The sequence below is a fragment of the Artemia sp. Qi Xiang Cuo genome, chromosome 15, assembly GCF_049724085.1.
Source record: "Artemia sp. Qi Xiang Cuo chromosome 15, ASM4972408v1, whole genome shotgun sequence".
Classification (NCBI taxonomy): Eukaryota; Metazoa; Arthropoda; class Branchiopoda; order Anostraca; family Artemiidae; genus Artemia; species Artemia sp. Qi Xiang Cuo.
In genome coordinates this window covers 24,271,776-24,286,289 of record NC_142808.1, presented here as the reverse complement: position 1 = coordinate 24,286,289, position 14,514 = coordinate 24,271,776, and the positions used below count along the sequence as shown (strand labels likewise).

General features: G+C 33.9%; 1 protein-coding gene across 3 annotated transcripts in view; it reads left to right on the top strand.

The window, feature by feature from the left end:
• LOC148943474 (homeotic protein ultrabithorax-like) overlaps positions 1-14,514 on the top strand; it is a 178,732-nt gene that overhangs the window by 77,226 nt on the left and 86,992 nt on the right. For all 3 annotated transcript variants that reach the window (XM_089101865.1, XM_089101862.1, XM_089101863.1), the window contains exon 2: positions 10,129-10,955. In XM_089101865.1, the coding sequence (XP_088957991.1) occupies positions 10,424-10,955 (532 nt within the window). In that variant the 5' untranslated portion in view covers positions 10,129-10,423. The remainder of the gene's footprint in view (positions 1-10,128; positions 10,956-14,514) is intronic.

Sequence of the window (14,514 nt, the reverse complement as noted above, 5' to 3'; positions counted from 1 at the left end):
GATTGATGCATTAAAAAAGTATTTAGGAAGGAAATGATAAACTTCTTGTAGTTTGAGTGAATAGAATTCGAAGAAGAGATTATAGCTACTACCGTTTAAGGGTTGACCAATGCTGGAAAAGGGCCTTGAAGATTGACCAGGAAGCTATAGTATTTGGGTATCGCTTCCTTTAGTATTGGATTGTAAGTACCCCAAAAATTTAATCTGTTAAGTAATAACTGCTTAAATTTAAATATTTAACCTCATCATGAATTTTTCTTAAAGCTGAATTATCACATTCTTTTAACGATCGACTTTCGCAGTGGTGCCAACTCATAAAAAATTTAGTAAGGGGAAGGGGCAATATGTATTTTTCAAATCTGGAACACAATTTTCTTTGACTTCTCTAGAGAAAACTACCAAAAATGATGTTTTTCAATGAAATACCAACATAGAGGTATTTCTTAGGATCTAGGGGGAAATTAGGAGAGAAGGTAAAAATTTCTCCTGCCCCATCCCCAATCTCTTTTTAGTTGGCAGCACAAATATAAATATTCATATTTGACATGGTGATTACTTGAAATTTCCATGTGAGTGTAGGTGGTTCATAAACATATTAATTAGCTTTGGATTGTAAAGAAGTTAGTAAGACCAACTGAGAGGTGAAATGGTAGGATTAGAAGAACAGGACAAAAGTATATATTCAAATGCAATTGTGATAAAAAAAAAAATTGAAGAGACAGTCTAGCTAGCGGTGTTTATGCTGTAAGCCCCCGTCACCTTAAAAAAATGTGCAAACAAGTGTATACTAATATAATGGCAAAGACTTAGCTTTATACCCTCCCCCCTTAAGGGACTAAATTTCTCCTGACCTGGAATACTGGCAAACCCTTCTTCTCAAATGAATGGTGATATTCCAGTCATCATTTGGCTTAGATATATTCTTAAAACTGTCAAAATGGTTTACACCCCCTAAGCACATGTACGTAGCTCATGTAGCATTATCAGTTGAAGCTGTCAGTGGGACACTTCAGCAAGAAAGCAATGAACAAGATATACAGTTATATCCGTTTGTTATCTAGATTAATAAAATACCAAACGAAGAAATAGCATCCACGTATTTTCCTTTATGTATGCAACTTAAATTACTTATAATTTAATATTTATGAGTAGACTTATGGTGGCTATTTATAATCCATAAAAACCTTCGTCTTTTAAAAGAATGTTATTTCACGTTGCCCCTTCAAATAAATATAAGGAGGGGTACGCTTTATCAGGGATAGTGGTCAATGTCTAAGGATCGAATTTCTAGTATTAAACTTGAACGTAATGAAACGGGGGTTCAAGGAAGAAATGGTAATGCTCTTTTACATTTAAGATAGCCTTACATAAAAAATCTAGCAGTAACGAAGTGTAAGTAATGCGCAGTAGCGTCGTTTGGGGGTGGCTGGGGGGCAGTTGGCCCCCCCCCCAAAAAAAAAGAATTGGAAAAAAGATTTTCTATAGCCCATGCCCCTTGACTCACTGGATTTGGAATTTTTTGCCCCCTCAATAAAAATGCTGAAGCTACGCCCCTGGTAATGAGTTCCCTTCAAAAGAAACCAAATTTTAAAAACGAGATTTTAAACATAGAATAGGCAACAATAATATCTATTATTCACGCTGATTCTTAATATACAAAATGTAATAATTAAAAAACTATCCTTTAAAACCTGATACAACATGAAACTTTCATAATTTTAGGAATAAGAATGAAACTTCAACAAAAAGGGTGCGATTAATCGCGTTTTAAAACAAGCAAGTAACATAACAATACAAATTGAACAAAGTTAATATATACATGCTGTATCTTTACCTAGCTGTCTTAACCTGCCATAAAAACAATAGAACTAACTGAAACAGATTGACAGATGACAATAAAACAATTTTAAAATAGAAATGAAGATCCCACTCCCTTTTGCCTATCCGAGGTTTCCTGAGAAGTAAAAAAACATAAATTGCTGTGCTTTTTATTAAAAAACAAGTGCAAACAAAATTAGCATTGTTTAAAAATTATTGGGAGGGGGACATTATACCAGAAACTTGTGTTGCAGGTTGATAGGGTCGAGTTGGGGTCATGGGGACTCGTCCCGACAGAAAATAAAGTCAATCTATAAGAAAATCGGATAAATTTTTTTTTAATTAGAAATAATGGGATTTTGTTTGAGCACTTGGGCCTAACAGCTTCCTTACGCATGTGCTTCTCGTCAGCCATTTTTCTCCTTTTTTCCTGAATATACTCCCTCTAGCCAAAATAAACAATAAAAGTTAGGTCTAGCCTTCCTTAGCAAATAAGTTAAGGCATTAACCTATCAATTCAGAAGGGTAAGAGCCAAAAATTTCAGGAGAATTAGGCTACTGAGGAGAGATTTTATAATTCAGTTTTATTATTATTCAGAGATTTTATTACTATTTCATTATTCAGAAAGACTCTCTATTCTAGGTATATAGTTTGGTCATTTTGAACCTAAGAAAGGGAGGGAGCCTGACTTCACTGGTAAACCCTCAAATGGCAGTTTTTACCATTCCTCATTATAATTTATTCCTTTTCATTATATCAATTCCGCTTAAAGCAGTAATTAATTTAAAACTTCTACGAATATGTTTGCCTCTTCTACATCAAACGCAGAGACAGTTTTATTCATTAATATCATCAATTAAAAATTTCAATGTTAAAAATTGCGACCTTGTCGTGATCTTAACCATTAATAAACAATCACACCAAGGAAAATGAACAAAACCACAATGTGTAAAATAATATATCAGAAACACTTATTATTATTTTTTCCCTAAACTACTTTTGATTTATTATCTAAAAAAAAAGAAAACCGGAGACGAATAAAGTTTATGGCTTGTTCCCGCCCATCGCTTTAATATCATGTAAACAGATGAAGTTCTCTTAGTTTTATCAGCAGGAGTGATTATAAAATAACTGGAATATTTAACTTATATACTAAGTTTGATGTTCTATACACTGACGAGGGCAATTTTCCCAGGGAAGTTTGTTTAACTGCAGAGAACACTTGCAAAGCAAGAGGTATAGTAAAAACTAAAGAGATAAAAGACTTTACTGCTTACTGCTTTTCTTTGGGTCTCAGTTCATAGATGTTTTTTTTTCCTTTCTTTTCTCTCTTTTTTTTTTGCACTTTTGTTTTATTTTCATGATTAGAGATTGGTCATAATTTGGTTGTTATTTCCTTTTTTTGTTTGTTTTGTTCGTTTGTTAAGCGTTTATTGCATATGTGTTCGCCAAGTGTCAAGTGTTTTTATGTCTTTCTTTGGTCAGCCACTTGGATTAATGTTATGTGTTATATCATTCTGTAATTAAATGAATTGAACTGAAAAAATTGAACTGCAAATATGAAAAATGTTTGGTAACATGTGATATTACTGGCCAAACAGAAGGAAACACGTAAATAAAATAAAAGTAGTATCATTAGATTCCTTACTATATACCCTTTCGAACTATAATATTCACTTTTCTGACGATGTAACCCACCCCTTCTCCCTAATGGTACCAGATATAGTCCTCAATAACATACCTGGTCATTGTTGGTCATCTTGTGAAGTATCACATGTCTTGTTTGTTAATGGGTCTCTTGCATTCTTGGCCCGTGATTAGCATTCGGCCCAAGTGATTGCAAAAGAATGGAGTCAAAAAAATGCTGTTTAAAAATGATTTTAAAATGTGGATGACAATGGAAGGAAATAGGATAATCTGATTAATAAGAACCTGCCGCATATTATAAAGTAAGAATTTCATTGTTTTGGGGTTTTCTTTTTGTTTTGAATATATCCTAGGGCTATTTCTGGAATTATCAGGGGTTAGGAAGCATTATCACAATCAAAAATATAATATTTAGGAAGAGCATAAAATAATGAATTAAATAGTACTACTGGGATTTTATTAACGTGTTTCCTTCTGTTACGCTGCTAATATCCCTTCTTAGCAAATAATTTAACAACAAAGTACACCAAGGCAGGTAGCCTACTAAGCCGACATGGTATTCATATCTATTATCGTTTTAAATTTTATTTTATTTATCTACTTTTTTTTAATAGCCAAGGGTAAGTTTCTCTTTCAGCCATTTGGGGCTCTAGATCTTATTGGGGGGCAGATGCCCCCCCCAGTTTATCTGAAATCCGACATTAAATTCCATTTATTTTTTCCTTTAAACTCCAGTGTTGTACCTTGCCCCCCTCCCCGCCCACACATAATGAGGCCTGTAACAGCTACTGCTTTCAGCCAATTAATTGTATAGGTTAAAATAAGATTATGGTCTTCTAGTGTGAAATTTGTTTAGGTGACGCATTATTCTGAAGAATAAAGACAACCCTGAGATTAAGTTCGTTTAATAACAAACAATTTTCCTCCCCTGTTGGTCAGGAACCCTCTTTCGAATTTCTACCTATTTCTCTCAAAAGAACCAATGCTGACTTCTTTGTGAATATATATTTAAATGTAATTACTGCTTAAGGGATAATTCTAGAGACTTCTGATATTTCTAATATTTCTAGAGACTGTGGTGAATTAAGTGAATGTCTTAACAGTGTATATGTTGGAGGAACGCTCATTGGTGTCTGCCTCAGACCAGCTTGCGAAGTAGTGAGGTTGAAATGATATTAGTTCCGTTGTAAAGGCAATTCTTTCCTTACATTGTGGTTTTCAAAGGTTCTTTAACCGTTAGTCCATATTATCATTTAAAAAAGTATTGATCAAAATACAATTTTTCTTTCCCTTGTAAAATGTTTTGCGCAGAGAATAATGAACATTTTAGACCATCAGAATTTCCAAAGTAATCAAAACTCAGGCTTAACTTTTCGAAATACAGATTCCTAGTAAATTTTAACGGCTCCTATGGTTTTCTTCTCTTGTTTTTTAATTCGGTTACATTACTGAACCAATCACGGTGCATAGTTTATCTTTACAGCTAGTATTACAGCGTACATTGACTGTTCTAGCTTGATATTGAATTGTATCCATTTGGTGTATGGCTTAATATGGCTGATTTTCTGTAATAAATATATCATTCTATCTGATGCATTCCCCTGGAAAGCCTTTTTACAAAAAGAACAATAGAAGGCAAAGCAAAGAGAGACAAAATACGGAAGAAATTTCAGCTGGTTTTTAAATCGTAGTTGGTTAGAGTGATAAAATTTAGTTAAAGCAAATTACCCATGGTCTAATGGTCTAATTCATCCAGGCTCAAAATCCTTATTGATTTTCTTACGCTTCATTTTAATAGAACCAATAAAGAAAGCTGGAATAGCAAACTTAAGGCACTGTTATGTTTTGTGTGGTAATAAAATGCCAAGGGCATATCCAATGTTTTTGTTCTGGGGAGAGAGGTATTTTTTCGGGAGGGTTTAAAAATAACTTTAAAAAACGCAGAAAAAATTGTTTATATGTATTTTTGTTATGTTTTTACGAGAAATACAAATACTTAGGGAGAGGGGAGGTTCAAACCCTGTACCCCCCTGAATATTGCCTTGTAAACAGCTAAGGAAAGGGGATTTAATTGGGGGGGGGGTAGACTTTATTTTATATCTGTAAAACATCTGTCCATTTTTACTTTTTTTTTTCGTTCATCCAAGTTCTAGGGTGTACATTTTATAACACGTAATTTATAACTGCCAAAGTCAAAAATAAGTTATAATCTTAGTATATTTATGCATTTGTCAGAATTCTTGCCGTTTGCGGCTATAAAGACATTACATTTGCTAAAAAAGAATGATTTGATTACCATTCTATTTAAAACCTCTTATGTAATTGTTACAATCAATGTAAAAAATGAAGTATTCTGTAATAGTTGATTATAGGAGTAAAAAACAATGGTCTTTCCCTTACTTGGTCCTCTGCATAATTACTATAATTAAGTCATTTGTGTGCAGGTCATAACAGAAAGATATATGAGGTCTTGCTGCGTTTAAAGGTGAAAATTTTTTAGTCATAGGCAGGGATAAAAACTATGCAAAATAAGTAGTTTGGTGTTGTAAAATTGTATGCCTTCTAATGAAAATATGAGGGATTTGGGTTAGAAGACAAGTTATTTTGTTTCAGAAGACAAGAACTTGTAAAAAGGGTAAATATTTTTAAACTGTGTACAATAAAGGAAATTAATTCTATGTTGAGTTAAATTTGCTCTAACCTAATTAATTTAATCTCGTTTGAGAAAATTTAATGAATAAGACTAGTAAATTAGGATGTGTCTAGTATAGTAAAACCAGAAATAGGCACAATAAAAGAAGGTGATGTAAACAACAATGTTCAAAGCCAAGGAAAATGACTAAATTAAAATTATGAGATGATGCCATTTTTTGCCAACAACAATTTTCTTCGTGCATTTAAACATGTTGGTTGTAGTTTTTTTTTGTTACCTGGTACATTATTTACATAGACTAAAATTACCTCACTTATGTTAAGTAATTTTCTAGTCATTTGTTTCTAGTCAGTAATTTTCTAGTCAGTCTAGTTCCATTTTCTAGCTCAATCTAGTCATTTATCGTTGTTCTATTCCCAAATATTAAACTCCAAAGCCTGGAGGAAAAAAAAACAAGGTCAGAACGTCCTTTGTTTCAATTTGCTTCCCAAATTAGCTTTATCATTGTCTTAATTATTGCAATAACAAAGTAGCCTTTAGAAAGTAGTAAGTTTTCCCTAAAATTAACTTCAGCTCCTCTAGAGACACTCTAGTCCTTCAAGAAAAATATATGAATAATTTCTTTTATCTCAATCCGAAAGACTTTCTTTGTCCTTAAATATTGAAACATCCGCTCAAAATTGAATGGTACTAACGACAATAGCATTTTCAGTCAAACTTAGGTTTGCATTGATAATTCTGTATAATACGCCAGCTTCAGTGAGCCTAGCCAAAGAAAGGACCCCCATCACCACAAATGTGGGAGACTAAGTAGAACTCTACTTTCTAACCCAGTTTTGTTTAACAAAGCTGTATTTCATTCTTTTTTATAGTTAAATTCCTTCCCCTAAATGACTCAAACCACTTTTGAAATGCAATCCTTGCTAAAGCACTGGTCAGCTAGAATATTTACGGAAAATTTTTTATGCAAGCATACGAGGAAACTCAAAATACAAATAGAAAATTAAATTTTTGAGTCAACAAAAAATCTTTTATGATAAACATAGTGTTTTCCTTCTTTGTTTGTTTTTTCTTTTCAAGAATATAAAACAAATAAACTAGTATAATTTTTGAATCAAAAGTACAAACTATTTGCATTATCCTATTCGTCTAAAAAATAGAGGGTCATCTTCATAAATCAATTAACTAGTCTTTAAGCCCCGCTCCCTAAAATAAAGCTGAGTTGGTAACAGACAGTCTTTACTGAGTATATACTGAGACGAATTTCATCTTGGATTTTATTCCTAAAGCTTAGGGTATTCGGCTGAAAGAAGCTTTCAGCAAGTTTGTCTCATTAATATCCTGGTAATTTACAATCATCCATTTTTTTTAATTTGCAGTTTTTACAGTGTTGAATAGTGTTTCCAAAATATGGCGTATAATCTTTAGCAGGGACGTACGCAGGGGGGGACTCCGGGCCCGCCCCCCCCCCAAATCTCACGATTTTTTTCATTATCCCATAATTTTTTGATTTTTCTCACAGAATAATAGGTCTGAAGGATTTGGACCCCCCCCCCCCGAAACAAATTCCTGCGTACGTGCCTGATCTTTAGCCTATTCTCCTTTTTCTATTTTTTAACAATTTATGCTTAATTTATTGTCCATAAAAACTAAAGAATAAATAAACAAAATAAAATCGTGTGATTGCACAGCATCTGGAATTAGCTTAAGGCGTTTATTCGAAATTTATTTTTGAATTATTTGTCGTATCAAAACTCATAAAGAGCTCTTTTTTGCCTTGGTATATATCCCTACAAAGGGGAATGGAATGTGATCAGTCCCACGATATCACACCAGGCGTAATTTGAAAACAGGGGTGGATCTAGAGCAAAATATCGGGGAGGGGGTCAGTGTGACAAGGGCGTCAGTGAGCAAAATCTTGGGGAGGCCAATGTGACAAAGCTGTCAATAATTGACAAATTTGTTCTAAAAAAGAAAACAAAACAGGAAAATAGGGCGCCAGAAAAAATCTTGGGGGACCCCCCTCCCCCTGGATCCGCCAGTGTTTGAAAAACTAGTAAAAATCACTTTGGGCTTTTTCCTAACACTCTCCTTTAAAAAAATCTTTCAATACCTTAAAAGGATCAGAGTTATGTGGACCCATATGGTTCTATTCCTCGAAATTAAATTAAAAAAAAACACAAGTATTTTTAACTGAACGTAAGGAGCGACATTAAAACTTAAAACAAACAGAAATTATTCCGTATATTGAAGGGGTTGCTCCCTCCTCAACGCTTCGCTCTTTACGCTAAAGTTTTTTATTGTTTTAAAAACTAAAGTCGTGAGACAGAGTCAAACTTTAGCGTAAAGAGCGAAGCGTTGAGGAGGGGACAGCCCCTTTCATATACGGAATAATTTCTGTTCGTTTTAAGTTTGAATGTCGCTCCTTACTTTCAGTTAAAAAACATGTTTCTTTATTTAATTTCTGAAAGTTTTTGAATTAATACAGCTTTGATCTTGGTTCACTGTACATGAATAATTAAAACGAAATTTGCATATTAATTTTGCTTTTTTTGGCTAAATGGCTTTCTCGAGGTTTGGATCTGACGTAACTTATGAATTAACTTACATAACGAATTTCTATATTCCTATATTTTTATTACGTATGTTAGGGAGTTCGCTCCCTGGTCAATACCTCGCTCTTTAGGCTAAAGTTCAAATTTTATTCCAATTCTATAAGAATGGCCCCTTAATGACAAAGGCCGTTAATTAGAATAAATAGCTCTGATGAAAGTACAAGAAAAACTTTAACGTAAAGGGCGAGGTAATGACTAAGGGGCGAATCCAATCATATACGTAATAATTTCGGTTCAATTAAAGTTTTTATGTTGCTCCTTACTTTCAGTTAAAAAAAAAAAATTTTAAATAAGGCTGGGAAATCTGGCACCCCCTTCATAGCAATGTCCCTTCCCCCGTGAAAACTTTCTCCATGGAAAGATCCTCCCACGTAAACCTCGACCCCCCCCCATAAAACAACTACCAAAAAAAATCCCCCTGGAAAGTTCTGTACACTTCACGATAACCAATACCATGTGTAAACACATGCCACAGTTCAAGAAATACAGCACTTTCCTAGGAGACTGTGGAGGATAACGTCATCCTCAGAGACAGAGTTATTATACTTTTCGATCACTCTGAATAAAACTGCTATCCATAATTTAGATCGGATGGCTTTGGGAAAAAATGAGCGTGGGAGGGGCCTAGTTGCCCTCCATTTGTTGGTCACTTAAAAAGGGCACTAGAAATTTTAGTTTCCGTTCGAATGAGCCCTCCTGCGATATTATACGACCACTGGGTCGATACAATCATCCCTGGGGAAAAAAACACAGAAAAAAAAACAAATAAACACGCATCCGTGATCTTTCTTCTGGCAAAAAATACAAAATTCAATATTTTTGCGGATAGGAGCTTGAAACTCCTATAGTAGGGTTCTCTGATACGCTGAATCTGATGGTGTGAATTTCGTTGAAGTTCTATGACTTTTAGGGGATGTTCTCCCTTTTTTCAAAAATAAGGTAAATTTTCTCAGGCCCGTAACTTTTGATGGGTAAGATTAACTTGATGAAACTTATATATTTGAAATCAGCATAAAAATCTGATTCTTTTAATGTATCTATTTGTGTCAAAATTCCGTATTTTAGAGTTTCGGTTACTATTGAGCCGGATCGCTCCTTACTTACAGTTCGTTACCACGAACTGTTTGATATAAATGAAAATAAAACTTCCAAAGTTATAAGAAAAGTTTACGCCGCCTTGCTAGATAATTCTTCACGTCCTCCTTAAAAGTCTAACCTGTCCCTACTTATGATAGGAGTAAGATCACTAGTAAACATTATATAAATTAAGAAAGACCTAAAGAATATTTCTATGTAAATTTTGTTCGAAGTGACATTTTAATAGTACTTCCTAACAGTAAGGTTACCTTTCACCAAGATAGGAACAATACTAGCTCGTATTTTATCTCTTTCAGGTAGGCTTTGCCGTGAATTTTAAGATCCCTATAGCGACAAGGGATGTTAACGAAATAGTTACATATAGCGAAATTACTGTATCTCTAAACATCTGGTTCAAAAGCGCGTCGCCGCTGTTAGAGAATCTGTCCCCATTGGTTGATTCCGGTGTTACGTAGGGCATACGAAACAATTTCCCTTTCAACCCAATCAAATAATCAAGAGTTAGGAAGAACGATTGCGTGGAATTTTCCAGGAGAAAAAAAACTTTGTAAGTGAAGTGATTTCAATCTTGTGCCCACGTGGTTCAGTGAAATGATGAATTCGTATTTTGAACAGAATGGTTTTTATGGATCTCATCCTGCAAGTGCTCCAGATCAGGCCTATAGATTTCCATTAGGCCTGAATCCATATTCTGCAACAGCTGCCCTAGCAAATATTAGACAAACTGGGCATGAGCAGGCCTATGATGCAGCTAACCCTGCAGCCCCCTGTAAACTATACGAACATCAATATAAACTTCCAATAGATTTACAGTCCTCCAAAGAACAAAACGCATATGGCCTGCCATCCAAAGATACAAATCTTGCCTGGCTCCAGCAAGGGCAATTAGACCCAACTCGAACTACGGATCTTAGCCAAGGAGGCCCCAGATATCCAGAAAGCAATGCAATGAGAAATGTCGTTTCTCAAGGACCATGGAGCCCTTGTTCACTTAGTGCAAATAATTCCAATGCAAGTAACGGGTCAAGACCTCAAACTGTCCCTCAAGGACAAGGTACACCTGAACAGCAACATTCTCCGTCCCAGCAACCCGCAGCCTTTTATCCTTGGATGGCCATAGCCGGTAAGGCTACTTCTCTATTTATGATTATAAGTTCTTTTTTCTTGTACTGTGGTAAAAACTCAATAGCTCTTAATTCTATTTTTATTTTCTGTTACTAGCGTCTTTACTATTAAATATATTTAAATACAACTTTAAGGAAATTAATCTGATTCTAGATAACTGAGGAGTTAACTAAGGTAATAAAACAGCTTTGCTTTGGAATAAAACTATAGATTAACGCGGTTGAATTGAAAGAAGAGTAGACAAAGGTTTTTTTTTTAATTGAAAAAATGCAGTTTGACATAAAATAAATATATTATCTTTATTTTATGCTAAACTAAAAAGCAAAAAATATTTTAAAGTCTTTTCTAAAATCTTTTTTTTTTTAAAGCAAGAAATATCTTTTTTTATTATCTAACAAGCTAAGGATAGTTATTTTTTGCCTAAATATATTTGCTCGATGGTCACGTATATGATTCTAAGTAATGTAGACTCTCATTAATACAAAATCTTTTTTCGAATTCTATTAATATTTTACTCAATATTAAATAGACTTTTTAAAAATATTTATTATATCTCTACACAAAAGGGCGAGGAATGGGAGTAAGGGAAATCTTCTCTGAGAGTTGTTTGAATGACCTCATGGAAAAGTTACAAGCCTCTTGCAAAAAATTAACTTTTTTGTCTTAAGACACTCAAACTCTCTTCAAAGAAAAGTCTTCTAATATTCCAAAGGATCATGCTTGTTTGTACATATGTGCATAGTGATAAGAATATCTGATAGCTGTCTGTCTCTGTCTGAAGCTGTCTGAAGATTATCTGTCTATAAATCGGATTGGGATCGGACTTGCAGAAAGCAACTAACGTAAAGAAAAGGAATATATTAGACACACTGCATTCCCTTCAGAGTCGAAAAAAATAAAACTTCTATTTGCAATATAAACCTAAGTTTTCTAATATCGTCTGTAAGAGTTGATGATCCGGTAAAATACCAGCCGAATATGTAAGCTTATAAATACTTTTCACTCTCTAGATTTGGCTGCAAAACAAATCTTAAGATGCTAAAATAAAGTTCAAAATGCCCATGGCAACTCGCCAACATTTTTTTTACCACTAATCCTTTTATATTCATTTTATTTTCCTTTAAAGTTTAGTGATCTTTCAAGGGCTAAAATATAGGATTCCAGAGAATATCCACCCCCTCCTCCATAGAAGTCTACAAAATTTACTAAAAGTTCATATTTTGTAAAATTCAGGAAAACCGTGACGTTTTTCTGGCGAAGAATCTTGTTTCAAAACGTAACCCCTTTGCCCTTGGACACTTTTCATGGGATTTACCCCTTTAACCCCTATAGAAAATTATATATCGGAATTTTGGTGTTAATTGGGTCGTTTGTATTTAGTTACGTGCGACTACTCAAGGGCATTCTATGAAACTCAATTACAATTCTGGAAACAACAACAATGTCTCAATCAGTGGCGGATCCAGGGGGAATGAGGGGGGCACTAAAATAGTGTAAATTACTTAATTAACTCAATTTTGCGTTAATAAAACTCGCTCCTAACGCAAGTTTATCGGATCAACCTATTTTGCACCCCCCTAAATTCCCCCCCAAAAATCCTGGATCCGCCCCTGGTCTCAATGTCATCAACACCATGATATTGAGCCATCTAAAGAGCCAAGTTGTCTTTTTCTGAATATAGTAGTACTGTATGTAGTCTACAGCTTAGCAGTTATAAAAGTGCAAAATAAAAGAATAAAAGCTGCAAAAAACGAAGCATATGCCAAAGTACATTCTTTTATTTCATAGTTTTGCATGATAATATGCAATCTTCATAATGTTAATAGTCTAATCTTATTTCTATTGTATTTATGGTAAAAATTATATCTAGGTCTTGAGGCTTTTTTCATTTTCATCAATGCTCTATTCCATTGTTTTATTTCTTTTCTTGGAGATTAGTGGACTGCGAATCCAATCATGGGAAGCAATGCGTCCCTAGTCACAATCAATGGTTGAATCATCGCATTTATCTTCTAAACTGCCCAAACTGTTCCCCAGAGCTTAAGGAACTTGAAATACGTTTCCATAATGTTTTCCTGATAAATATCCTATTAGACAGGAGCCTTTGGATGACAAGAAAAACTGCGTGTTAGTTTATATTGAAAGGAAGCTTTGAACTTCTTGAACGAATAAAAGTATTAGAAAAGTTAAATGTTTTGTTTTCATAACCGTTTTTTCCAGTTACACTTTTCTATCTCTGCAATGATCATAGGTATCTCAGGAAGGACAAAGTGTCCGCAACAATTAAAAAAAGTAAAGTCTAATAATTAATTGAAGAACATGAAGTTTTCTTCTAAAAAAATGTTTAGAAGGAATCTAAACATCTCTTTTTTTTAAAAAAGAGATGTTAATTAGAAGTACCGAATTCTAGATTCCATAGCCATTGTCCTATTGTGTAGTAAGCCCGGGCAAAAGGAGGAAGGGGGTTTAAGTCCATTTCTTCCCCACTGATATCTCAAGAAGTTGAAAATGTTTTAATTGTTTATTGAAAAATTGTTTAAATGAAAATGAAGTTGAAAATCTCAAGAAGTTGAATATCTCAAGAAGTTGAAAATGATTCCTATAATCTCATATATTTTCTCTATGATTTGTCAATCTTGGTACTTTTTTAATTTTTGCCTCATCCGTCTAAACAATATTGGATTAAACGTGATCTTACACTGTATAGTTTAGCAATTTGTTGATTTATCTCCCCTGATCTCATCTTGTGCAAAAATCGAATTTGATTATGCCTTCTGCTTCTTGTTTACAAAAATAAGAAAATGGCATCAGATTAGAGCCCCTACTAAAGATTAGAATGATTATGTGCTAAGAGAAAATTTTTTGAAGCATAAAATTATGCTTCGTTTTTCTTCTATAACTGAATAGCATTACGCTGTTCAGCAAAGTTTTAATGTCTTAAACGTTCCTTGCCATTTATTATCTCCATAATTTCAATGAAGCTCACTCTACAATTAGACAAATCAAGGCATTCACTTGGCAGAAAATTGCTTCGGGTTTTTGGTATGTGACGTCGCATGATTGTGACGAAGCTGGAATAAACAAATTTAGCCAATTACTATCAATAAATGTGGCCAGAATTTCAGTATGATCTTGATCAAACGTTTAAAATATTACTTTGTGAATGTCCCAGGACGTTTCTTAACAATTAATCTGAGCACAATGTGGGGGACTTAAGATGAAACTGACCCTAAAAAAAGAAAAAGGATCGTTTTTTAAGTGTCAAATAGACACTTACCCTCTCCTACCCTCTACCCTCTCTCATGTCAATATCTTAACACATGAAGATCTTTTTTTTTGACATAAAATACGAATTAGGTATTATTGTTAGCGATAATTGTTTTTTAAGTAATATTATCTTAAAAGAAAGTCTATTCTATGGCCAAAAATTGGTCTTTTTTATTATTGGCTCCCTACCCCAAATGAATTAATAAACCCCTCCTACAATGTAAAAAAAAAATGCAGACACCTCACGCCTGCCAGACGACTAATATGTTTCATTGAAGAATAAAATTAAT